The sequence below is a fragment of the Clarias gariepinus genome, chromosome 16, assembly GCF_024256425.1.
Source record: "Clarias gariepinus isolate MV-2021 ecotype Netherlands chromosome 16, CGAR_prim_01v2, whole genome shotgun sequence".
NCBI lineage: Eukaryota > Metazoa > Chordata > Actinopteri > Siluriformes > Clariidae > Clarias > Clarias gariepinus.
The window spans coordinates 1,620,914-1,646,306 of record NC_071115.1 but is presented as its reverse complement, the minus strand read 5'-3'; the positions used below and the strand labels follow the sequence as shown (position 1 = coordinate 1,646,306).

The 25,393-nt window shown below is 40.3% G+C and overlaps 1 protein-coding gene across 3 annotated transcripts; it reads right to left on the bottom strand.

Annotated features, from left to right (window-relative positions):
- Positions 1-31: 31 nt before the first annotated feature.
- Positions 32-23,591, bottom strand: med25 (mediator complex subunit 25). 3 transcript variants are annotated; one of them, XM_053514028.1, is made up of 20 exons: positions 23,384-23,591; positions 17,347-17,488; positions 17,221-17,266; positions 17,016-17,140; positions 16,836-16,934; positions 15,545-15,665; positions 15,315-15,471; positions 15,111-15,223; positions 14,927-15,002; positions 14,548-14,831; positions 12,666-12,767; positions 10,896-10,981; positions 9,275-9,332; positions 8,128-8,235; positions 6,541-6,714; positions 5,663-5,770; positions 5,354-5,425; positions 3,153-3,320; positions 1,301-1,418; positions 32-436 (listed from the first exon to the last, which is right to left on the bottom strand). In XM_053514028.1, exons 2-20 carry the CDS (start codon positions 17,481-17,483, stop codon positions 330-332), a joined length of 2,259 nt encoding a protein of 752 aa, XP_053370003.1. In that variant the 5' UTR covers positions 17,484-17,488; positions 23,384-23,591; the 3' UTR covers positions 32-329. The 3 variants fall into 3 exon arrangements, with proteins under 3 accessions (XP_053370003.1, XP_053370004.1, XP_053370005.1); XM_053514029.1 differs by having other exon boundaries at positions 1,301-1,415; XM_053514030.1 differs by lacking the exon at positions 5,354-5,425.
- Between the last annotated feature and the right edge of the window lie 1,802 nt (positions 23,592-25,393).

The window sequence follows — 25,393 nt, the reverse complement described above, 5'->3', positions numbered from 1 at the left end:
CAACCTTGCAAAAGAAAAATTACACCATTGCTGAACAAAACAAATCAGCTTTATTTAATTTTTTTCCCTAAAACAACGCAGGCGAACTTAAGAGAAAAGTAAAACCTATGCAAAAGTAAAAGCATAAAAAATACAAGATGAATCAATTTAAATCAAAGGAGCGTTACATCTCCCGGATGCAATCAAGTAAACAGAGCATGTGTGTACATTTTGCATTAGTAATATTGATATCAGTATACACACACACGTACGCACGCACGCGCAGGATCTGTAACCTAGTACCGCACCTCCTGCACTTCTTTGTGGCATTTTAAAGCAAAAGGAAATCCTCAAATCAGGTCCATAAGAATCTCGTCCTCCATCACGCTCGACACCTGGGGCATCCCGGGGTTCTGTGCCACGGCGCCCCTCGGACCCGCGCTCATCATCATCTGACCTGCATGGAGGGAGAGAATTAAACAATGTTTTAAAAAATTATAATAATCATAAATATTACCATGAATAAAATGCTGAACTACAAGTCTAGTATCACTCACACAGGAACACTCGAATTCGTCACAGCTTTAACAACAGCCAAACATCAATACGACAGCGTTACCAAAGCAACCATGATTTTGTTCATGCCTAAACGCTAACTTGTTTGCCCGCTTTAAAGCCAATGCATGCTGTCAATTTTTTGGTTGCTACAAAAAAAATTCGCAACCACATTTATTTATTTGGGGTGAAGATTATCATGCTATTCAGCTAGCTAGCTATAGTTATGCTAGCCAATAGCATGTATAATTATTAAGCGTATTCGACCACTTACATCCACCAATTTTAATCCATACCACTAGGGAGTGCTAAAAACAGCTCTAGCTGCACCTAGTTTACGTTACAGATAGTGAAATTAAAAAGTGACCTCCAGAGCCAGCGCTAACGGATGGATTGAATGAAGCATTTCGATTGGAACACCAACATGTAGAGATGTTTCTTGTATTCGTAAGACAAGAGGAAGCTTTTTAGTTAACGATTAGGACAATTGTATCTCAGCTTTAATGCTCGTCAGTATGAGCACTGTTAGTAACAAAACAAAACAAGGTGCATGAAATCCCCCGTAACTTACTTTAAAAATGTTGTACTCTGACATTTCTGGTGTTAGCATGCTAACCGTTTGTTGCTCGGAGTAAAATAAGGTGACACCAGATGCCAGGCACAGATGGTGGAGTTGGAATAATAAAACCCAGACTGAACGAGTAATGCTAAACGCTGTTGATAAAAAGGAAACCGCAGTGCATCATGGGTAAGGACGTGGTCATACCTGACATGGGCTGTCTCCACTGCGACTGGATCTGAGGGCCGGCTCCTGTAGGGTGCACCATCGGCTGGTTGAGACCCTGCAGCGGTAGCATGCCCTGCATGTGAGACACGCCACTCTGCTGAAGGAGGTAGAGAGAAAACAGGAAGTGGAAACGTCACCAGCGACGGAGGAAAAACTAAAAGTTTTACAAAGTGATACAGTGATACAGAGTTCATTTTCATTATAAAAAAGCTTTACTTTTATATTCTTATCAGTCTAATATACAGTACATAGAGCGGTACCTCTGCGTACGAGTTTAATTCGTTCTGGAGAGTTCTTAAGGTTAAATTTCGTACCGCGAAACTCGTGGTCCCATAGGAAATAATGTAAATGCAGATAATCCGTTCCAGCCACCCAAAAATATTACCAATCTTACAATCATATTTTGGCATAGAAAAACAATTAAAACATTCAGAAAAAAAATCATGTAAATGAAGTCAAACATAAAATAAATAGACATTAAACCTCACTTAACATTAATTTATAATTCTTCTTGGCACCGGCTGCGTTAAAAACCAAACTGAAAGCGGCTCCCTTTTCTTCTTGCTATTATCCTTGATAACATTCTTGGGACCCGTGGTGCTACGTCTTCACTAAATCTTACACAAAATGCAAAAAAAAAAAAAAAGGAAACTTGTTAGCCTTGGCTTTCCATTGACGCAAACAAGTTTTAAATGTCGGACGTAGGCACGACTTAGCCGCCATTTGGTTCGGCTCTGCTCGGCTGCACGTACGCCAAAAATGCTTCATATTTCTCGCAAAATTTCAGTTCTTAAGGCAACAATTCTTGAGGCGGGGCGTTCATATGCTGAGGTACTGCTTTATAAATTTTTAATTAAACCTTTGTAAAAAGTTTGTAGGCTGATAAATTTGTAGTGATGTGGTTTGTAATGCGGAAATTTAGAGGCGGAGTCAACACCTCATCTTCCTGGACACTGTGTCCTGCTAAAAGACACCACTGCCATCAGGAAACACCGTCTCTATGAAGAGGTGTAACTCAGTCTGTAACAATGTTTAAGTAGGTGGTACGTGCTAGAGTAACATCCGCATGAATGAACTGCAGGATCCGAGGTCTCCCAGCGGAACATCACCCAGAGCGTCACACTGCCTGCACTGGTCTTCCCACAGGGCATCCTGATGACATGAACTCATCAGACCAGACCGTGTTCTTCCATTGCCCTGTGGTTCAGGTCTGATGCCCACTGTAGGTTCTTTTGGTGGAGGATACGTTCAGCATGGGCACCCTGACCGCTCTGCAGCTCCATACACAACAAACTGTGACACAATGTGTGTTCTGACACGTCTCTGTCACAATCAGCGTTCACTTTGTCAGCAGTTTGAGCTACAGTAACCCTTCTATTGGATCGGACCAGACGAGTAGCCTTCACTCCCTATCAGTGACCCCTGGCTGCCCATAATCCTGTCGCCGGGTCACCGGTTCTCCTTCCTTGGAGCACTTTTGGTAGGTCCTGACCGCCGTGGACCACACAAGAGCTTTAGCTTCAGAGATTTAACGTTACGCCTGAAGGAATATTGTGTAGTATTTTTATCCTCTCATTATTCACTTTTAACTGGAAAAGTTATTTTAAAAAATCGAGATTTTGATCTGTAGCTGTATATAAACCTTTGCAGCGCTGTGAAGAAAAAAGAGAAACTGTGATTTCACAGGAACATTTCCAACTATAAAGCAGCCGCTGCCTATTTAAGCGTGCACACACACACACACAGAACACTGTGTGATTACACTCATTATGTAACCCTGAAGAGCTGCTTTCTCCCTAACACACACACACACACACACACACACACTTACTGGCTGCTGCTGGCTCAGGAGAAGGCTACGGAGCTGTGGATTGGCTCCTGGGTTGGGGAGGCGGAGCATGGCACCAGTGGGTTGGGCTTGACCTTGAGCCACCTGATTGGGTGAAGCACCGGGGACAGGAGGCTGCTGATTGGACGTTACTGCCCCTCTCATCGTTAGCTTAAAAAACAGAAGTAAAAAATGTGTTTACGTAACGTAATGAATGTATCAAAACATTTTAAAAAATTATAATTAACGAGGTCATTACAGTGAGTAAACACCATGCGATCACAGACCACATTTTAGCACTTAAAGGATTCGTAACTGTTGCTAAATAGAAAATATTGGCATCCAATGTTAACTGCAGAACGCAAACTTCGCCGTGCGTTAACTGTATTTCCTGTAGTCCATAAACAAACAGTCTCCACAGAGCCTGTAGGTATCGTCTCGCTAACAAGCTAGCGGGAATACAGTCATTAATTTCCATCAGCTGTCGCACGTAGACGCGGGACTCGGCTGCACAACACCTGATCTGATTTACGCGTAGCAAATCAAATGCTACAGTCAGGAAATATTAAATAGCGCTCTGGTTAATGCTGCTGAATTAGTGTCGAGGTCAGGCGTCATTTCTGAGGCTTTTTCTAGAAAGCAGCGTCAGGGTGCAGTAGACTGAAGCGAGCCATCACAGAAAACACTAAAGATACAGAAATTGCGATTAAAACATGATGCACCGTCTGGATTTACACCACCGTGTTTGATATAATCTGATTTACAGTCATGTTATACACTGTCGCGTTTTACAGTATTTCGTTTTATACCTTCTCATTTTTCACTGTTTCCTTTTACAGCATCTGTTTCATCAACTAATTCATGCCACCTCATTTACACTGATTTGTTTTACACTGTCTGTGCAACCTTATTTTACAGAATCTTGTAGACATCGTCTCATTTACACTGTATAATTCACAGCATCTCGTTTACACAGTCTTGGTTTACACTGCTCACTTCACAGTGTCTCGTTTTACACTGTCTAATCCACTGCGTCTTATTTACACAGTCTCGTTTTATACCGTCTAATTCACGGCATCCCGTTTTATTTTACACTGTCTTACTTACACGGTCTTGTTTACACAGTCTCCTTTTATGCGGTCTCGCTTTCAGATCTAATTCACTGTATCTCGTTTTACACTGTCAAATTCACTGCGTCTCATTTTACAGTGTCTCATTTACGCCATCTAATTCACTGCTTCTTCGTTTACAGTGTCTCGTTTTATATTGTCTAATTCACTGCATCTCGTTTTACACCACCTAATTCACTGTGTCTCGTTTTTCAGTGTCTCTTTTACACCGTCTTGTTTTATACTGTCTTATTCACTGCATCTCGTTTACACAGTGTCTCATTTTGTACGGTCTAATTTACTGCTCTCTATATACTGCATATCTAATTCACTACGTCTCGTTTATAATATCTTGTTTACATAGACTCGCTTTACACTGTCTAATTCACTTCATCTCATTTTTACAGTCTCATTTTACACCATCTGGTTTTACACCGTCTAATTCACTGCAACTCGTTTTACGGTGTCTCGTTTACACTGTCTAATTCACTGCATTTCGTTTTACACAGTTTATTTTAATGCGTCTCATTTTACAGTGTTTCTTTTATACTGTCTAATTCACATTCTCACTTACACTGTCTAATCCATGCATCTTGTTTTACAGTTTCTCTTTTACACTGTCTAATTCACAGCGTCCCATTTTACAGTGCCTCATTTACACAGTCTCGCTTTACACCGTCTCATTTCATGGCGTCTCATTTATGTCATCTAGTTTACATCTCATTTACACCGCTTTGTTTACAGAGAAACAGGAATGTGAGGTAAGGGGGCGTGTTCAAAAATCAGAGGAATCTCCCAGGCCTCCAGTCAAGAGAAATAATAGTTACACTGCATCCCGTGAGATTTTTGGAAGAGTCTCAGAGGGAAAGCTGTAACTAGTTTTATGCAAGTTGATAACAACAGGTAGCTAACGTAACTGGTTTTTAAATATCTATACGATAGCTTAAAAGTTTGCGCTGATCACAGCGTCCTTAAAATGAAAATAATTGTGTATTGCTTTATTGTATTTTATTAAAAAAAAATTTAAGTAAATTATTGGAAATCAAACTACTGTATATAACTTCATATAGTGAAGTGTGTGAGTGTGTGTCTCACCATGCTATTCTGTCTCTGCTGCTCGTCCATCATTGTGACCTGACTAACAGGAGCCATGCCCACCACCACAGGCTGGGTGGAGAGAAGGAAAGAAGAAGAGGGAGAGAGGAAGGAAGGCGAGGAACAGACCGAGCAGGATGGAGGGACAGAAACAGAAAGAGGAACACGTGAGCGGAGAGGTGGAGCGTTAGAAAATCATGCAGCTTGAGTGTGACACCGAAGACAGGAACAACATTGGGGCGGAGTTTAAGAAAGAGGCAGCCGTAAACCCCCGCCCACTGAGCGGCAATCCGGCTGCTGATTGGTTACCTGTGGCTGCACGTTGCCGTGAGTGACGGGGATCTGTCCAGGAGGTCGGTTCAGGAAGTTCTGATTAGGTGGAACCTGAGCAGGCTGCATCTGACCCGCGTTACCCATCTGAGCAGAACCAGACCAGGAAGTGTTACACACACAGGGCACGCTACACACACACAATTAATTAATACTGTACACTGAATATACAGGAGGAAATAAAAAAAGAAGGTAACCCAAAGGGAAGAAAATAAAAAGGAAGAGAACCGAAGAAAAGAAGAGAAGTAAAGGAATGTGGAGAAAAGTAAAGTAAAAGAAAGAAAAAGTAGAAAATATATATAACAGGAAAAATATATAAATCAAAAAGAAAGGGCAGGATAAAAAGAGGGAAACAAAAACAGAAACAAAATAAAGAAACCCCAATAAAACATCAAAGGGAAAGTAGATCTTTCATGTCAGTTCTGTTTGATTTTATTGACATTACAATTTGCAAAAATGTTTTAAATGATAAATTATTGTTAAATATATTTTGTATGATGTAAATACTGCTAGCTGATAAAGTTATGAGAGCAGGATTTTAAACTCTAGACTTTAATTTCTTTTGATTACTGTTTATTATTAAAGATGTATTTTTTAACCAGAGATTTTTATTATTTAAGATATTGTTTAAAATGTAGCTATATTCATTGTCTTGAGTTGTTTTTATTATTTCCCAAATTTAAAAAAAATACAAATTTAAATTGTAAAAAAATATATATATTGAATGAGAATTATTTTATTTATTTAATTTTACATTAAAGTTCATTATTTTGTGTCCAAAACTTCTGTAGATTCCTATGGAATCGCTGTGTGTGTATGTGTGTGTGTGTGTGCGTGTGCGTGTGCGTGTGCTTCACCGTGCGATGCTGCTGCACTTGTTTGTGGTTGGTGATGACTTGGCGGATGCCGTTAACGAAGCCGCTCTGGTCGTTGGGGATCAGACCCATGAAGATCCTCTTCTTGGACGAGTAGAGAAGCATGAGGACGCGCACTTCACACGGAGCGCTGTGGGGGAAATGAACACAGCCCGCCTATACAAACACACACACACACACACACACACACACACACAAACAGAGTGAATGTGAGAGAGTGTGAGACAGCAAGTGAATGTTTAATAACATTTCATTCCTCTGGAACGCTGAGTGAAAACTGAACCCTCAATAAAAGAGACCTCAGTGTCCACACACACACACACACACACACAGAGCCTGATTAGTGCACCCTCTAGTGGACAGCTCTGAGACCTCCAGGCTCTCGGTGGCGAGTTCTCCTTCTGAGCGATGCGTCTCCGTCAGACTCGGGCAGGATTAATAACGCTACGGTTATTCTGCAGGATCTCCGCCACTGCAGCCAGAACTGACTCAGTCATTTCTCCAGTGTGTGTGTAAGTGTGTGTGTGTGTGTGTGTGTGTGTAAGTGTATGTGTGTGTGAGATAGAGAGTAAAAGGAGATTATGAAAAGTCAGAGGCTGTCTTATAAAAAGATTCAGTGAAAGATAATGTATAAATTGTGGGTCGTGTCTGAGAGAGGCCACACCTCCTTTTTACAGATATGTTCAGAAGCCACACCTCCTTTAACATGATAAGCACAAAGGCCACGCCTCCTTTTACCATATACAGTGGAACCTTGGATTACGAGCATAATTCGTTCCATGAGCGGTATTCCAAAACACTCGTAAACCAAATTTAATTTTCCCATAAGAAACAATGGAAACTCAAATTATTTGTTCTACAGCCCAAAACAATAAATACATAAAAATAATTAATACAAAAAGTAAAAATAAAACTAATTAACCTGCACTTTACCTTTAAAAAAGTAAAAATAAATCCTGACAGATAAGACAATGCTCGTTTTTCAAGTCAAAATTGATTAAAACTCGCAAACCGCGTTACTCGTAATCCGAGGTCCACTGTATTGACAGACTACACATCCTTTACGCAGATATGGATCCTTTATGCAGGCCACACCTCTTTTGATGTGAAAATTATATATATAGGCCACGCCTTTTTTCTCCAGATATCGACAGGTCACGTCTTTAACATGGCAGTCTCCAAGGCCACACCTCCTTTTCACAGAAAGTGACAGAGGCCACGCCTCTTTTTTCTAGGAAGTGACAGAGGCCACACTTCCTTTACTCAGATATGGACTGCCGCTTCGCCTCCTTTCCATAGATATTGACAGAGGCCACGCCTCCTTTAAGTAGATATTAATAAAGGTCACGTCTTATTTAACCTGGCAATCATAGTAGCCACACCTTCTTTAGCGACAGAGGCCATGTCGGCAAAAAACAAACAAACAAACAAACAAAAAACAAAAAAGCCCTTATGCCTCCTTTCCACAAATATTGACAGAGGCCACGCCCCTATAGTCAAGACTAACATGCATACAGACACACCTAGGGAAAAATAAAAGAGATGAAATTGTAAGTATGTTTTACTCACGAAGCCGTTGGCCATGATGCGGTACAGACCCTTCAGAGACTCCATGTCCTTATTGGTGAAGAGAAACTGGACCATTCGAGAGTTCCTGAACAGAGGACCTAAAGTCGTCTTCACACACACACACACACACACACACACACACACACACACACACACACACACACACACAGGATAACAGTGCTATCCTACAAGACAACCTCGTCAAGCCTTAATAGGTGGTAATAAAACAAAAAGGGCGGGGCTTCTCTAAAACGGTTAGTATTTAGCGTTCACTTTATCATAAATAAGTAAAATAAACAGAAGTGTAGTTTATGCTGAAATAAAAGTCTCATGAGGAAGTGACTATGATCAAGCCGAGTGGTGCCGATATTTTCGCCTTCGCCGTAGAAACAAAAATGAAAAATGCAATTTTTGTCTGTCATCTCAAACAATAAAAAAATTATAAAATAAATAGTCGCGTTTGTGTCCCACCAAACGTAGCAAGAATATTCAGTGAACTGATACAAACATTGTGTGAGTTTTGACCAATCAGTGATCTGCACTGCTTCTAGCCCCGCCCACTATTCCCATTCAACTCAAGCTCTAATTAATATGAGACTTTGTGAGGCATCTTTTATTACATTAATGACGTCATTAATATTAATAACGAAGGAGTGTGTTAATGCACGCTGATGTAACGGGAATAAAACAGTGCTGTTTTTCTCTTAAAGCTTCTGCAAAAGAGCCGCGACGATTAAAAAGGAAACAGCAGCAGCAAATGAGAGAATTCGAATGGGGATGAAGAGATAATTAAAGAAATATTTCACACTCGTTTTAAAGTCCTAAATGCGCAATTAGAGGAGCTGTGAAATGGAATCTGGCCGCCGGAACCTGCTGGTTAAGTCCATCTTTCCTCAAAAACGCCTCGGCGAGCCAAACCTGGGCCTCGTAAAACGCAGCTTTTTGTCAGGACTTTATGCGGAAGAAATGTTCGCACTCGGCGGATAAGCCTGGGCGCTAATTTTTATTTCACTAGGGAAAAAAACCCAGCGTGTATTCTGGGTCAGGTGATCCAGACAGGAACGTGAAACGTGAGGAAATTAAAAATCTTCTTTTGAAGAAAGAGAAGTGTTTGCTTGTTGTTCTGATTTGTTTCTGTTTCACTCACCAGGAGCTGCTGAGGGATGAGCTGCATGATGAGCTTCTGAGGCCAGTGCTCCGTGTTCCTGCGACCGTACACAACATCAAAACTCACCTACAGAAACACGACTGGCGAAAACTGTGTGCCACTGTTCTAGAATTTTTAAAGCAGTACTATAGTAGCATAAGGAGATAATCAACACTTCTACATACATGCATGTCTAGACACATTAATGAATATAATTCTACATTTAAATCAAATTAAAATTTTATTTGTAGAATTATCCCATTCAAACCTGCGGTATACTCAGTTAGGAAGCGTCTAAAAACGGCATGACCTGGACAACCACGTAAGATTTTACAAAGCTTATAGACAACCATGTCACAAGATACATACTGTACAATATAAACACAGTATATAAAGTGCCATAAAAAAGGATTTGCCCCTTTCCTGATTTCTTTGAAATTATCTTTTGCATAAAGGGAGTCCCCGACTTTTATGAGGGAACTCCCTTTATGATTTAGTCCCCGAACAAACAGACCGCAGTTCTACAAACATTCGTAGATGCAAACAAATTATGGAAGTAACTCATGTTTTGTACAAAAGATAGACAATAATGGAGAATAATGCTAATTTCGGAATATTCTCAACGACGAGACGAAATGCTGTCTGGGATTCCCCTCGCCATTTAAAGGCGCAGAGACAACGCTCTGAGATCTGGCGTGTGAGATTCATTTCCTTAGGTGCAGTTACGTGTTTTGGCCACATGATGGTGTTGGAAAAGGGGACAGAGACTTAGTCGAGTGGATTAGTATGCTTTACACTGTATATTCGTGGCGTATATTCAAAGGCATATAAGATTCACTTTGTCTTACTTAAGAACAAATCCGACTTAAGGACATTCCCCCAGGAACAGAAGTCGTTTGTAACCTGGGGACTACCTGTATTTGCCACATTTAAATGACTTAGATCATTAAACCAAATTTTATATTAACCTACGTAAATACGAAGTGCAGTTTTTGAATAATGATTTCCTTTATTTATACTAAATTCATAATATTAATTATTTATATAAATTTCATTTATTATACTATTTGGCCCACTTTTCTTTGGAGAATTGTTTAAATTTAGCCACTTTGAAAGGTTTTCAAGCATAAACGACCTGTTTAAGGATCTCTAATTTAAGTCCGGACTTTGACTACTCCAAAATTTTAAATTTGTAAATTTATTTAGCCATTCAGAGGTGGACTTGGTGTTTTTAAAATTTTGTGACAATAACAACTGGTGCAACCAATTAATAGGTTTAGGTGGCAATTATTTTTTTTTTTATAAAATTTTTATATAATACATAATGTAATATATAATAATTAAAAGAAATATATAAATATTTAAAAAATGTGAGCAATCTAGTAATTTTGTGTACATTTACAGCTTTCTTATTATTATTATTAGCGAAGGGGTATTATTTCAGGGTTTTTTTTGTACAGTTTGTCCTACTGAGTGTATACGTGCATGTTTCATAAATGAAAGCGTATCCAGTAGCTGACAATATGCTGTGTAAGTGAATACTGTGTGTGTGAGAGTGTGTTAGTGTGGTGTATAAGTGGATGAGCAGCAGTGCATGATGGGAGCTGAGCGCGGTACTCACAGGTTCTCTCCCTGGTTGACTTGCACTTGGCAGGGCAGCGAGCGAGTCAGTTTGGTGTTGGAGTCAATGGAGGAGGCTTTGGGCTTCTGTTCAAAAACATACACACACACACACACACACACACACACACACACACACACACACACACACACACACACACAGAGGGCTCAGTGACACAGATTGATGGTGAAGCCCGGGGCGAGATGGACGTGACATCTCACATCGATACAACACAAGCTTTTGGACGACTCTCTCTCTCCTCTCCTCCCTCGTCGATAACAAATTAATGCCGGATCGATGACCAATCAGGAGAAGCCTAATGGCCTCGACGCGGAGCGTCGCAGACATCAGGAGCAGCGTATCAACGAGAACACCCTCTCCCGCCGCACCGTCTCCCTTATCTTAGCAACGGCACATTAAATTATTGACGAGCGGCCCGATAAAGAGCGCAGATAAAGCTCCCCGGGGCAGTTTACGCTTCCCAGAGGTGCATCATGGGAAATAAAACCAGCTGTGCGAGATTTCCCTACACACACACACACCACTAATGAAATGTCCTAATCAGTGAGAGTCGGTGTGCGGTACATGTCGCTGTCAATCAATCCCACAATTCTGCTCAATTAATCAGTTTCATTGACAGGTAGCGTAAACACACGCGTGCGGCTTTAAAAGCGAAACCGTGCACTCGAGTCTCAGGTAGTCGTCCTTACACACACTGCAGTGTCAGTAAAGGAAAGAATCATTATACGTTTAAAAACAGAACCAGGCTAAGAATAACCTGGGTTTGGTTAAAATGAGCAACATTAAAGCATCTGTTAACGAGTTAAACCAACTACTCGTAATTAACCAGCGGGAAAAAAGGTTTTAAATTAAATATGCATATACTTTTTACAATTTCATTTGGGATTTAAAAAGTCTAACAATGTTTTAAAACCAAAACTCTAAAAATGATCAAATATCAAAAAAATATATTTAAAGAATTTACAAAAATATCCCCATTTAAAAACCTATGCATATACACGAGTATGCAAATCAGCTAAATGAGGGCGGGTCTTACATCTTATAACCTAGCAAGGTTACAGTGAATTTCAGTCTTTTAATTTACATCAATATTTTCTTACACGAAACATGTTCGGCTTTCCCAGCGTTGCCATGACAACTCATAACCTTCAGCTAAGTTACCTAGCTAACTGTGCTACCGTGCAGTTTTCGAACACATCACCGCTCTTTGTGTTACAAACTCGGATGCGATTGATCCAAATCTGCCGAGTTTATTTTGTGACATCATAACCTGAGCTCATACGTAGCTCCGCCCCCAAAACAGGTTTATAACAGGACCCGGGTGAGAGAGGTGCGTACGGGCAGACGGGCTGGCAAAGGAAGCAACCAAAAAAAAAAAAACAAGTAAAATAAGATTTCAGTCATTTCTTTAAATACTGAGTTAAAGAAAAGAATTAAAAAAAAAAAACTGAAATGACTGAAATTCTTTAACTTGATAGTATTGGCACCCCGTCTCCGTTCAGCCGTGATGCGTCACTCTGAAGGAAATCGATGCGTGAAATTAAAGCTGCGTTTCCCTAACGGATCGACCGGGTGGGTGATTCTACATAACGAGCAGAGGAGTAGTGGAGTGTGACGTTCCCACGCCGCTCGTTACTGAGACCCGGCCCATCCGTTAGAGCCGATAAGTGCTTGAGGACGGTGACTTCGCTTCAGAGACTCATCAAAGCTAAATGCTGTAAACACACACACACACACAGGTCTCCTCACCTCCTGCCACTCCAGAACGCCACTCCAGGCAACCACTTTACCAGAACCGACTTGTTGACCGGCGATGGGGTTCCCTCCGGGCTGCGGCGCAGAAACTCCGGCCTGGAACACAGACACGCAAAAACATCAGCCAAGTCACGAGCGCCAAGACGTTCCCTTTTTATTTCCCTTTTATGTCCTTATATAACTCCTTATTTGACCCGGCAAAATTCCACTCGATTCAAGACCCCGGAGTAGTTAATAATAAATAAAATTAATTAATTAATTAATTAATAAATACAATTTCACATGACACTTTATATTTACAAACATTTTTCTTTAAAACAACTTTATTTTTCATTATTTTTGAATAACTGTAACATGATCCTATAAAAGGTCTCTTTTTAAAATATTAATTTTATTATACTGTTGTTATTTCTCTCTCTCTCTCACTTTCTATTATTTACTTTGCATTTCTTTTATTTGGTTTATACTTAATGCTTAATTTTTTTATCAATGAATCAATTAATAAATCTGCTGATTAATCAAGTAATTAATGAATTGGACAGTTATTTTAATTGGTCAATAACCAGATAATTTTAGAGTTTTAAAATATCACCTTTTTCAATTATCTGCAAAAGGAAAGACTAATCCATTCCGATCGTTGTGACCAAAGTTTGCGCACCCTTTATGTCATCACCTGACTAAGTATAGTTATTAAATAAATAAACTAATAAATAAATAGATGAATAAATAATAGTTTTTCATTATTTAACTTTATTTAATTTGCATTTTTTATTAAATTTTTATTACTCTTCAATTTTTAAATAATTATTAATTTTATCCATATTTATTTTTAATAAATATATTTCATTCATTATACTACTGCAATTTCTCTCTCTTTCTTACTTATTAAGTTGCATTTCTTGCCTTATTGATTATGTTTTACACTAAAAACTGCTAATTAATCTAATTTGTATTTATTTATTATTATATCATTTATTTGTCGTTAATTAGATAAAATGATTACTGTTTTAAAAACAGCGTATTAAATTATCTGTAGAAGTAGACCAATTTTCCCCAAATGTCTGATTGTCGTTTTGACGGGAGAAACACCACCACCACCACCACCACCACCACCATACATCCTAACGTTCCTGAACGCGCTCGCTTTTGATCGAGTTTCACTTCGTAATTTTTTTTCCCGTCAGGGTTCAAAGACTTTGATTGATGTAGATCGTTAGCGACCATAACGAGGCACATTCAAACCAATTAATTAGAGCACGTCGACGAGGGACGTGTGATTGTGGACATAAACGGACCTGCTGACTCAGAACGCGATATTTACCCTGATCGCCGATTGACAAAAATTACATCCTTTTTTTTTTGTAATCTACATACACGTACCATCCAAGTAAATGGGGTGTGCAAACATTTGCACTTAACAGTATCCTTGTCTCTTTTGTCACTTTGCTTCTTGTGGTTCTCTTTACCTGGTTTAAAGGTTTTAAAGCGACTTGGCACTTAATTTTCCAGAACGTGTCATGGTTACAATCCAGGTGTTATGTATCTTCTCCTCAAAGCATCAATATTCAGAAAGTTGATCTGAGTGTGTGTGTGTGTGTGTGTGTGTGTGCACATCACACTCTCTTGTAACAAATTGTTCTGGAAGAAAAACTACAAATATGTCTTGTCAGGGGAAACTAATGCATTCACGCTTGTGATCCCAGGAGAACTCCCGCGACCTGGCCGCCGTCCCGGCTCGGTGTTCTTCCAAAAAGGAAAAAAAAAAAAGGGGGGGAGAAACGAAGCCTACTGACTTGCACTGTCTTTAGCTCTAACTCTGGCCCTAGGCCCGCGCCTGCCTTCCTAGTAACTACACCTGAAGTGCACACTGCCTCACCATGCCAGGCTGAGAGGGCGGCGGCGCCTGCGGATTGGTCGGCGGCGGCTGCTGCAGAGCCTGAGGTGGCGGCTGATTGGTCGTCTGCGGCCCGGGAGGCAGGACTTGAGGCTGCGGCTGCTGTTGGACCGGAGGAGGGGCTGGTTGCTGTGGTAACATGGGCGTGGACACTGTGGTGACGGTGGATAAGCTGGGCTGGCTGGCGGGTGGCAATTTGACTCCGCCCACTGTGGGTAGGGTTGGCTGGGTAGTGAAGGGAGGGCCAGTGTTCATCATTCCTGTGACTGGAGGAAAACAAAATAAACGAGGGTCAGGATTAAAATGAAGTTTTGAAGCTAAAAACAAAAATACATATGAAAAGACACGAGTGGGAACTCACAGCGAGTCTTCTGATTGCTGGCGGTTTCCACGGCCATTGCCGCCGCGGCCGCCGCTGCGTTCAGAGACTGAGGGGGCTAAGACCCATCGAGAAAGAGAGAGAGAGAGAGAGAGAGAGAGAGAGTGAACAAACATCTTCATACAAATCGCGGGTTTGTGGTTATGTTCCGCGAGCTCACAGTTACCTGGTACGTGCCAATTGGAGGAGGAGGCTGGGAGGTGGAGCAGATTTGAGGCTGATTGACAGGCATGGGCTGTGGTGGCAGAACAGGTTTGGGAGCGACGGAACCAGAAGCGACTGCACACACATACATGTTAAAAAACATTAACACACACACACAAATCTATATATATAGCGTTTTCGTATTCTGGGAGCGCTTGTGTTATACCCGGGAGCGCGATGCCGCGGATCAGCACCATGTGAAACGGGTCCTGGCTGTAATCCGGGTGTGACGGCTCGGGCGCTCCTAGGGGCGACGCCCGGTCGTACAGAGCTCTGAGAGCCGGAAGCTTCCGCGGGGCGACGACCGAGAAATGGATTCCCCTCTGCAGGGGAGAGAGAAGGTTTGTCACAGAGCCACAGCACAGATCTTTAAACTGCGCGCCCGCGGACACTCACGTCTCGGATGATCTGCACCAGGCTGTCTGTGGAACAGCCCGTGTACGTGACGCTCTCGACGGCGGGCAGCAGGTACGGGGGAGAGTTACACAGGAGCACACACACCTTGTGAGTCTGACCGCTGGAAAACAAGAGGAGGGGGCAGGGGGTGTTAATTAATCAGACCTTTAACATAGCTGACAGATAAAACAGTGACACCTCCAGTAACATAATTGGCAGATAAAAGGCCACGCCTCTTTTAATGTAACTGACAGATAAAAGGCCACGCGCCTTTAACGGAACTGACAGATAAAAGGCCACACCTCTACTATTATAACTGACAGATAAAAGGCCACACCTCTACTGTTATAACTTACAGATAAAAGGCCACACCTCTACTGTTATAACTGACAGATAAAAGGCCACACCTCTACTGTTATAACTGACAGATAAAAGGCCACACCTCTACTGTTATAACTGACAGATAAAAGGCCACGCCTTCTTTAATGTAACTGACAGATAAAAAGGCCACGCCTCTACTATTATAACTGACAGATAAAAGGCCACGCCTCCTTTAATGTAACTGACAAATAAAAAGGCCACGCCTCTACTATTATAACTGACAGATAAAAGGCCACGCCTTCTTTAATGTAACTGACAGATAAAATGGTCACGCCTCTACTATTATAACTGACAGATAAAAGGCCACGCCTCCTTTAATGTAACTGACAAATAAAAAGGCCACGCCTCTACTATTATAACTGACAGATAAAAGGCCACGCCTTCTTTAATGTAACTGACAGATAAAATGGTCACGCCTCTACTATTATAACTGACTGATAAAAGGCCACGCCTCCTTTAATGTAACTCACAGATAAAAGGCCACGCCTCCTTTAATGTAACTCACAGATAAAAGGCCATGCCTCCTATAACATGGGTGACTATTAAAAAGACCACACCTACTTTAAGGTAACTGACAGGTAATAAAGCCACACCTCCTTCAACATAACTCCTTTAATGTAACTAACCCGCGTTCTTTAATGTAACTATTAAAGGCCACGCCTCCTTTAATGTAAATAACAGATAAAAGGCCACGCCTCCTTCAATAGGACCAATACATATAGAAACCACATCTTTTCACTAATATAATGGAGCCAGACTCCTCCTCCTTTACAGAGACCTTCCAGTTACAGGATAAATGAGTCTCATGAATAAGCCACGCCCTTTAACTGTAACAAAGGCCACGCCTCTGATAATGCGTTACTCGTTGATAAAAGACAATCGATTATTATATCAATAATAAAATACTCACATTTGTTCCCGCATTTTCTTGAAGTCGTCGAACAGCTGCAGCGCGACAGAGAGCCCCTCGGCGATGAGGCTGCAGCTCTCGGCTCCGCCTCCCATAAACCTGACAGCACAGAAGGGTGATATTTTGTTTTCTTTTTCTTGAGAGCATCATGTCGAGAGTTAGATCAGATAAAGGACTTACTGAATGCTGTCGATCCACGACACGAACTCGAAGGCAGAGCTTGTGGGGGCGTGACACTGGACGTAAGATTCGGGGGCGCAGTCCACAGTATTGAAGACGACCAGCCCATACTGTGTCCCTCCATACTGTCAAAGAGAACCGTTCTAGTTTACTCTACTCACACACAAGAACTCGGAGTAACAAAAAGGACGAGAAAACGACTCACGTCTCCTCCGAAGTCCGTTTCAGCGGGCGGACCTCCGTTAAAGTACCTGCAGTGACGCAATCAGGAGGTTAACAAACTCGTAAAAAGTGTACGCTCGGATTCTTTAATTAAAATCACAGGACTTACTCGATCGCTGGAAGGATGTAGTTCTTGCGCAGGGATTCGAAGTACGGTCCGAGGTTGGCCGTGCCCTCGATGACGAACACGACGTCCGAGACCTGCGAGGCGCCGGGTTTGGGCGCCGAGTCCATGAGGGTCACCATGAGCGCTGGGAATGAAAATAAATCATTTTCATCAACGAATCATTGCAATAGTGTGGCTTGTTGTTTTTGCCTCGTGGGCGTGACCTGTCCTGCAGATAATCAGTATGGAGCTAAGGTCATAAAGAGGGAACTAAAGAGACATCAAAGCACGCGCCGCCATACACACCAGTCCGACGAATCGTTTGAGGATTCCTCGTGTTACTTCATGACTTATTTTCATAAGATTGAGAAACAAAAAAAATCAGGTTTTAAATGTCGATTTTTGTAGAAATCCAACATTTGATGCTTCTTATATTTAATATAAACCAAAAAAATCTCGACCTTCTGTGTTATGATTAGTTACAAGAATTTGTTCAAATTTTTTGGTCAGATAAAAAGGCCACGCACGCCAATTTCACCATAACTGACAGCTAAAACTTAAGCATGGATTGTGCGTTAATCATAGAGCACAAAGGCGGGACTTTGGCACGGTGCTTCTTTAAAACACTTTAGCTAACAGAGCCACAAAATATTAATCATAAAGTGTATACGGATCATGTTTAATCTGCAATATTATATACAGTATGTAGAGAACAATATAGTGCAAAATGTATCACTGCACCCAATAGAGGGGCCTGATGACTTAAAACCATGTGCTGGGCCCCCGAGGCCCCAGTCTGACCCCACAGAGCAGACGCATAGAACCAGAACACACATGTATGGGAGCATTGTGCTGGTGGGAACAGGATGTTGAACAAGTGTCATGTGAACGTATATGAGCTGCATCTTAGAAGAAACGAAAGCTTTTCCTCTGCAGAGAAACTTCCTAGCTGTATTCTGAGAAGAATAAAGTCTACTGGCCTCGACACCCCTGGTCTCCGTTTGATCTTTGCTTCTTTGGTTAATCGTCCCTGAACTAGCCACAGAGCAACACCTAGCCAGGGATATTTATTTAACAAAAATGTTTAAATAAAAAATCCCTAGACATACTTTGAGTGGGAAACAACGCAAACCAGGATTTAGTGCAGCACATGTCAAGGCAAGATGATCAAAAATCCACAAATTTGACAGATTTTTCCCCTTTTTGACAGAAACCCCAGAGTTGAAAAAGAAAAAAGCTAGTTGTTTATAAATTTATATACCTGAGGACCACCGTGTTGCTCCTCCTTGTTTCTTTATATTCTTTATTTTACTTTTCATTTTATTATTAAATATTTATTAGTTACATTTTAATTTATTTAGCTTCCTAATTGTTTATTATTTTATATACAAGCACACTATATTCTACACTGCTCTTCTATCAGTCTTATAATTATTTAATTTAATTTAGTTTCATTTCAATTTAGCATCATCATTATTGTTAGGAATAAAGTCTAAATAACAACGAGATATTCCCATCTGGCTGTCTTTTCGAGCTACGCCACGACTTCTCGTAAGACTTACTTGATGTCTTGTTTTTGATGTGTGACTTGTTAAGTTCCTCTTTTTGACCAGATTCTCGGTGACATTCCATCAGCTCACGTCATGTCGCTCCAAACTTTTCTTCTAACCTTCTACCGTTTATAATGTACAAGACATTCAGGCGTCCGGTTTCCCTCTTATTGTCCTGTGGTGTGCTTCAATCCCACCTCACCTGTGATTATGGTGATGATTCTGACGAGTGACTGAATAATTATTTTTTGGCTGTGATTAGAGCGCCACACGAAAGCTCTAAAAAGGGGACGTAAGTCCATCTGTGAAGCTTCTTCCTGCTTTGTGCTGAGCTCAGCAGTTCTGAGAAGACGTTTCAGTCTTAATTTGGACGCTGGGTGGGAGAAATCGCTTTACTCGATGAAATGCATCTCTATATAGACTCTTTCTTTCCTGTTATCTCACTCGTCGTCTGCATTTAATTTCTCTTTCTGTCTCGAACGTGTTTGTTTTTCATATCTCACTTAGGCATTTGTATGTGACCTGCTGATTAGTTTGTGAAGTTTAATTCTGGTTTCTATATCTAAATTGCATTTTATTTTATTGCATTTTTATTGCCTCGTACTTAATATTCTTAATGAAAATCTAATTTTTTAGATCATCAGCAGTCGTTTAAACATTTCACTGCATATCATACTGTGTATGTGACAAATAAAATTTGAATAACCTTCGTAGTGTGAAAAATATCACGACTCTTACTGTAGATCTACAGTTTATGTACGAACGTTCCGTCACCTAAATTTCACCTAAAATGTATCACAAACACAAGACCCACTTTTTTAGTCAAAAGTAATAAAAGTATCCCAGCGAATGGAAAACGTTCAATCTGGCAACACTGCCTGCTCAATCTTGACAAGGTAACCTCGGATTTACTGTTTTCAGACAGTCAGCAGGTTACTTTCAAGAACAGCGAAAGAAAAAGTCGCCTGGGAGCTTCGTGAGCCGTTACATTAGTATCTTAGCAGTTGAAAAGACCGCTCTTGTCTCTCTGTCTCTGTCCTCATTTCAAACAGACGTCTCAAAAAAAAAATACATCTAATACTGCACACTGCCTGAACTGCAAGTGCACCCCATGTGCAGTGTACTAGTAAACAGATATACGAGCTACGGAGAAACATGCTGCAGAACAAACATTATCGGTTAATAAACGTTTAAGCAGATTAAATCGTAACTATAACTAATTGATTAACAATGGCGTGATAACATCCCTGATTAAAACAGTTTAGGGTGAAGAAATACATGATTCCGAGCTATTATAATAATATTGCTTTGTTAGTTTGTTACATTTGAGCCAAATTTGGTGCAAATTCAGCAGGTGCCGTTTTTCAGACCGGCCCGTGGGGGATGTCGGGAAAGTTCACACCAACTAAGAAAGTTCTGTCAGCCGTTCCGGATGGATTTGTGACCTTTGAAAAACCTTGCGGTGTCATCGGTTGGGTGTTTGTCGAGCATGTTGGTCTGCGTTCCTGTTCAAAGTTCAGGAGTCGATCGGTGAAATTTGTGGTAAACATGTTCTCTTTACTTCTAAAGGGGGTTTAGTGGAATTTTACTGGTTCCACAGAGGGTCAAACGTATGTGACATACGTGAGAAGCATCATCGCCCTCAGAGCACGTGAAAACTAATTTCCCCGAGTGTGAAAATGGACGTTAGCGCAAGTCGAAAGGCTCGAAAAACCTTAAATCCAACTGATGTTTGGAGAAACGCAAGTGTGCAAGGTGTTTTAACGTTCAGACTTAAAAGTAAAACTCTGGAAACGAGACCCTGCAGTAATTACAGGACATGCTTAAATTAAACATGCTTAATATAAAATGCCTAAAGCTAAACGTCCTAAAGTGCGACTGCATTTCACAACAAAGGATTCAGACAACGTGACGTGCAACAAATGTCTTTCAAAAATGTGTGTAAAGAGGAAACACGTCAAACCTAAAGAGACATGTGAGGACACATGGGATGAAGGTAAAAGTAGCATGTTTAACTGCATGTGGACATCAGCTGGCAGGGTGTGTGTGTGTGTGTGTGTGTGTGTGTGTGTGTGCGTTCCCGGCTCCAATCACACAAACACTAGCAAAGTCAGGAGAGGTGTTGTGTTTTCCCAGACAAGGCAGATATGGTCCAATTCCTGCAGAAGAATTGCCAAGATTTGAAGTTGGTTTGTAGGGTCTACCAAGAGTACTGACTACTCTACTGTTGTTATTATTATCGTTACTGTAGTTGGGTTTAGTAGTGTATACATTTGTTGTGAGTGAATTTTTTTCCTAATTTAGTCGTATCCATATTACTGTTATCCACCATTTTTGTGACCGGTACAATAAAAAAAAAATTGATTTGATCTAAAAATTTTGATTTCACATCAGAACAGACATAATCCTAAAAATGTGTATAATTCTAAAATGCGAAACTGTTAAGATAAATCATGACAAGGTCACGGACACTACAGATTTTTTTTTTTTTAATCCTTCATTTTGCATGGAATGCTTTAATTTAAGTAAAAAAAAAATGAATAGGTCAGCTAACAAAAATTTTAGTATCAATAGTCATAAAGAAATATGAATATTTAGAATTTAAATGATTATTGTTTGAAGTAAGACAGTATAACGCGGAAAAGTGGCCATTTTTGGCGGCAAATATAAAAAATGGCACCCAAATGGCTGAGGTTAGCAACTTATGATTTTAAGGAAGTGAAATTGGTCACTGATTGGAACTGTACGCACGATCATTCACCAACACCACACACACATTACAGAAAGGCATCACCACATCCCCGTACAGTTCAGCCCTGGTTCCACCACATGTCCACATGGAGTTTGTCATGGCAAATTTGTTGTGAACTATGCCTATTTTCTAAACACAAACCCATCAACAACTTGAGTATTGAAAGAGAAAAAAAGTGTATTGCAACCAAAAGTGAATGGACAGCACTGGACTGGCCAGCCAGAAGACGACAGACACCCCACGAACATTCAGAGAGCTTCCCTTTCACTCCCCCAGTTTCACATGGTTTATATACCTTCACTTGACACTCAAGTCAAACTCCTCCTTAAGTCAAATAATTATTTAATATTCATTAGATATAAGCTTGTTTAGTTCAGGTCAGATTGGTGTGGCCTTTCCCCATTACGTAATGTTCCCTTCTCATCTCATATTTATTCATGTCTGCGTAGGCCTTAAAGATTCAGTTTTCATCTTTCCCTTTTTTGGAGATGTTTTGGTTTGTTCCTGTTTCCTTAATCAGACTATTGACCACTGTGACGACCTGGGCTTTCGTTGGAACCGCCATGCAAATTCATTTTTCCTATTCTGGATCACTGCCTGCCTTGTCTAATCTTTCTTAATAAAGTTCCCTTTATTTCCCGCACTCGTCAGTCATCTATTTCCTGCACTCTGTGTGTACGGGTCATTCTTGGGTCACACCTCACATGCTTTTTGATTATTGTTAGTTATGAGTAACCAGTTATATTACACTTGCTCTGTTTATGTCACTTCCTCAATTTGTCGTGCAGGCGCCTTCTCTTTTTAATTGTAGCGAGCGGATCAAGGCCTCTTGAACAGATGCCTTCTGGGTATTCGGTACCTTACACTTGACTACAATTATAGACCGATGAAATCTTTTCCACATGTTCCTGGGAGGCCGGCGTTCCAAAAAGTGCGATGTGGATCAGACCTGGGAAATCATTTAATCATAGGAAAACTGTCATGTAGTTCTACTCTGGGATTATGTGCATTAGTGCATCCCAAAGGGGCTCATCCCAAAGGGGCTCATCCCAAAGGGGCTCATCCTAAAGGGGCTCATCCTAAAGGGGCTCATCCTAAAGGGGCTCCTCAGGGAGGTTTTTTTATTCAGGGAATAAAGGGAGGTTCAACCCTCCGAGCTGTACCATCAAAAGTCCCGGTTTGACTTGAACACCCAGTGTAGCCTCCCAGTTTAGCTAGCAGTCGAAGTTTCTGAGACATCCAAATCAGGTTTTAGACTTTACACACCAAAAACATGTTTAGTCCCAACACAATGTGACAAGTGAGAATTTTAATTACGACTTATTGTTTTATTTAATTGAGTCGAAAGTGATACAAACAAATCAATCACAATGAACACTTGGGATAAATGCTAAGAAGTGTCGGTTAGAGACTAATGTTACCACATAAAATAAGTTAAATCATCATCACTCGGTGTATCGTGTACTAAAAGCGGGGTTTAAGTCACGGTTTTAAAGGTTTTAAAGATTTCCTCGACAGGACTGCAGTGAAACTAAACTCGACATGGCTGTATCGCAAATCGCTCCACATTACACAGAAAGTGCACTAAGTATCGCGTGAAAGCCGGTTGTTAGCACCCAGATGTAAGCGCGCCTACATAGTGAGCAGCGCGCGGATTGGGACAGGCTTCAAGCTAGCTTTTATTTAGCTAAACAGAAGAAGGAGAAGAAGAAGAAGCAGCTCGAACCCGAGAACTTACCTTGCGGTAATAATGCACACAGACAAGTGATAAATCAGGATTAACCTAATCCGAGCACTCAGAATAGATTCATCGAGCACCGCTCTGAGTAGTTATGGCTTCCAATGATGCGACATTTTTTTTTTTTTTTTTTTTAGAAATATTCAACACTGGCGACAAAACCTTTTGATTTCTGACTCGGTTATCGACACTACGAACTGGAGGCAGCGCGCGCAGGGCGACTAGTCAATACCCGAGCTAATCGAATCGACTATTTACTGTAAATTTAGATCTTATTATATATATATATATATATATATATATATAGGAATTAATAATTCACGTCATTCACGGCTTTTTTTTTTAAGGACTTAAATATGAACCAATCGAAACTATTGAATATTATGGATATCATTTACTAATCTACATATAAATAAAACACACTATTGTATATTATTACACCTTAAACATATTATACTTTGTTCTTAGAACAACATTATGAGACTAACAGCTAGTAAGTAAATCTTAACATTATTTTTAAATGTAGCCTTCAGTCAATGCAGTTCACCCAGTGACCACCAGAGGGCGATGTGAATACTCACATCTATTTATATTATAATAATAAAGAAAGTTTTTGTCTGTACGTTGGTTTAAATTATATCTTTACATTTCATACATTGAAGAACCAGAAATCAGTCTCTACAGAATTGACTGAAACTTTTGCAGTACCTGCACCATCAGTGAATCTAAATGTGGAGTAAAAGTGATGTTATGAACAGTTATGTGTGGGATTTAATAATCTACTGTAAAATAATCTACTAATGCGCTACTGTCTCAATGTAAACAAACACCTGCACCAATAGATATTAATTAGAAAAGATAAAGTGAATATTTTTACTGGGATTAGTTCATATTTTCACTTTGGCTGAAATAACAGCGCTGAAGTGGTATAAGTGAATTTTAACACGCTGGAGTGGTTTTAAGACAAAACTTCATCTTTATCCTTTGATCTACTTTTTCCATTTCTCATCTGTGATTCACTCTCCGATTACCGAACAGGGAGTGTATTTGTCTGAGCACCAAAGAAGGACAACTTAGTGTAAACAAGGCGTAAACATAAACTTTTCTACATCCTCTCTTTATATATATGTCATTTCATTTCCAAATATTTAGCCATCAATCCAGTGAAACCAATAAAATAGTGCTGTCACACCAAACTAAATTGAGTAAAATTAAATTTTTATCTATTTTTAATATTGTTGCAGACAGACATGGGCTTCAACCTGAAATAATATCATCACTAATTCCGTTAAAGCTCATCAGATTATTTTGAACTTTAACCTTTTAACTGTCTCTACAATCTCTTTAACCATCGATGGCGGGTACTAACTCTAGTGAAAAATAAAGTGGAACCTCAGGATATGAATTTAATCCATTCCGCAGGCGAGTTCTTAAGTTGAAAATTCGTAACACATTTTCCCATGGGAAAGAATATAAATGCACATAATCTGTACCAGACCCCCCAGAATATTACCGATATGACAAACAAAACAAACAAAAGCAGTGGGTTGACTCTTTTAAAACAGTTTTCGCTTAATTGAAAATTCCTAAAACTTTGTAAACTTTGAACGGTTCTCAGGCGTACGTGCAATTTAGCCGGCGTTCGGTTCGGCTTGTTTGTTCGTACTCCGATACAAATTCCTTGCAAAATTTCAATGCTTAAGGTGAAAATGTTTAAGTTCCGCTATAATCAATGGTACACTTGCATCCAGCGAATCTGGGACAAATTCCAGTTCCATCACACAAGATAAACTCATTACTCTAGATAATTTAACAAATAAATAAATAAAGGAAAGAATGTATTGGAACATGACTTTCAATAATTAAAAAAAATCATGACTGAATAATAACTCATTTACACTGACGTTAGAGAACCCGTTAATTATCGACCTGTCTGGTTTTACATGCCACGTCATGGAGACGATCAAACGAGCTATTGACAGGGTGGGAATCGAACCTGGACCCTGCAGG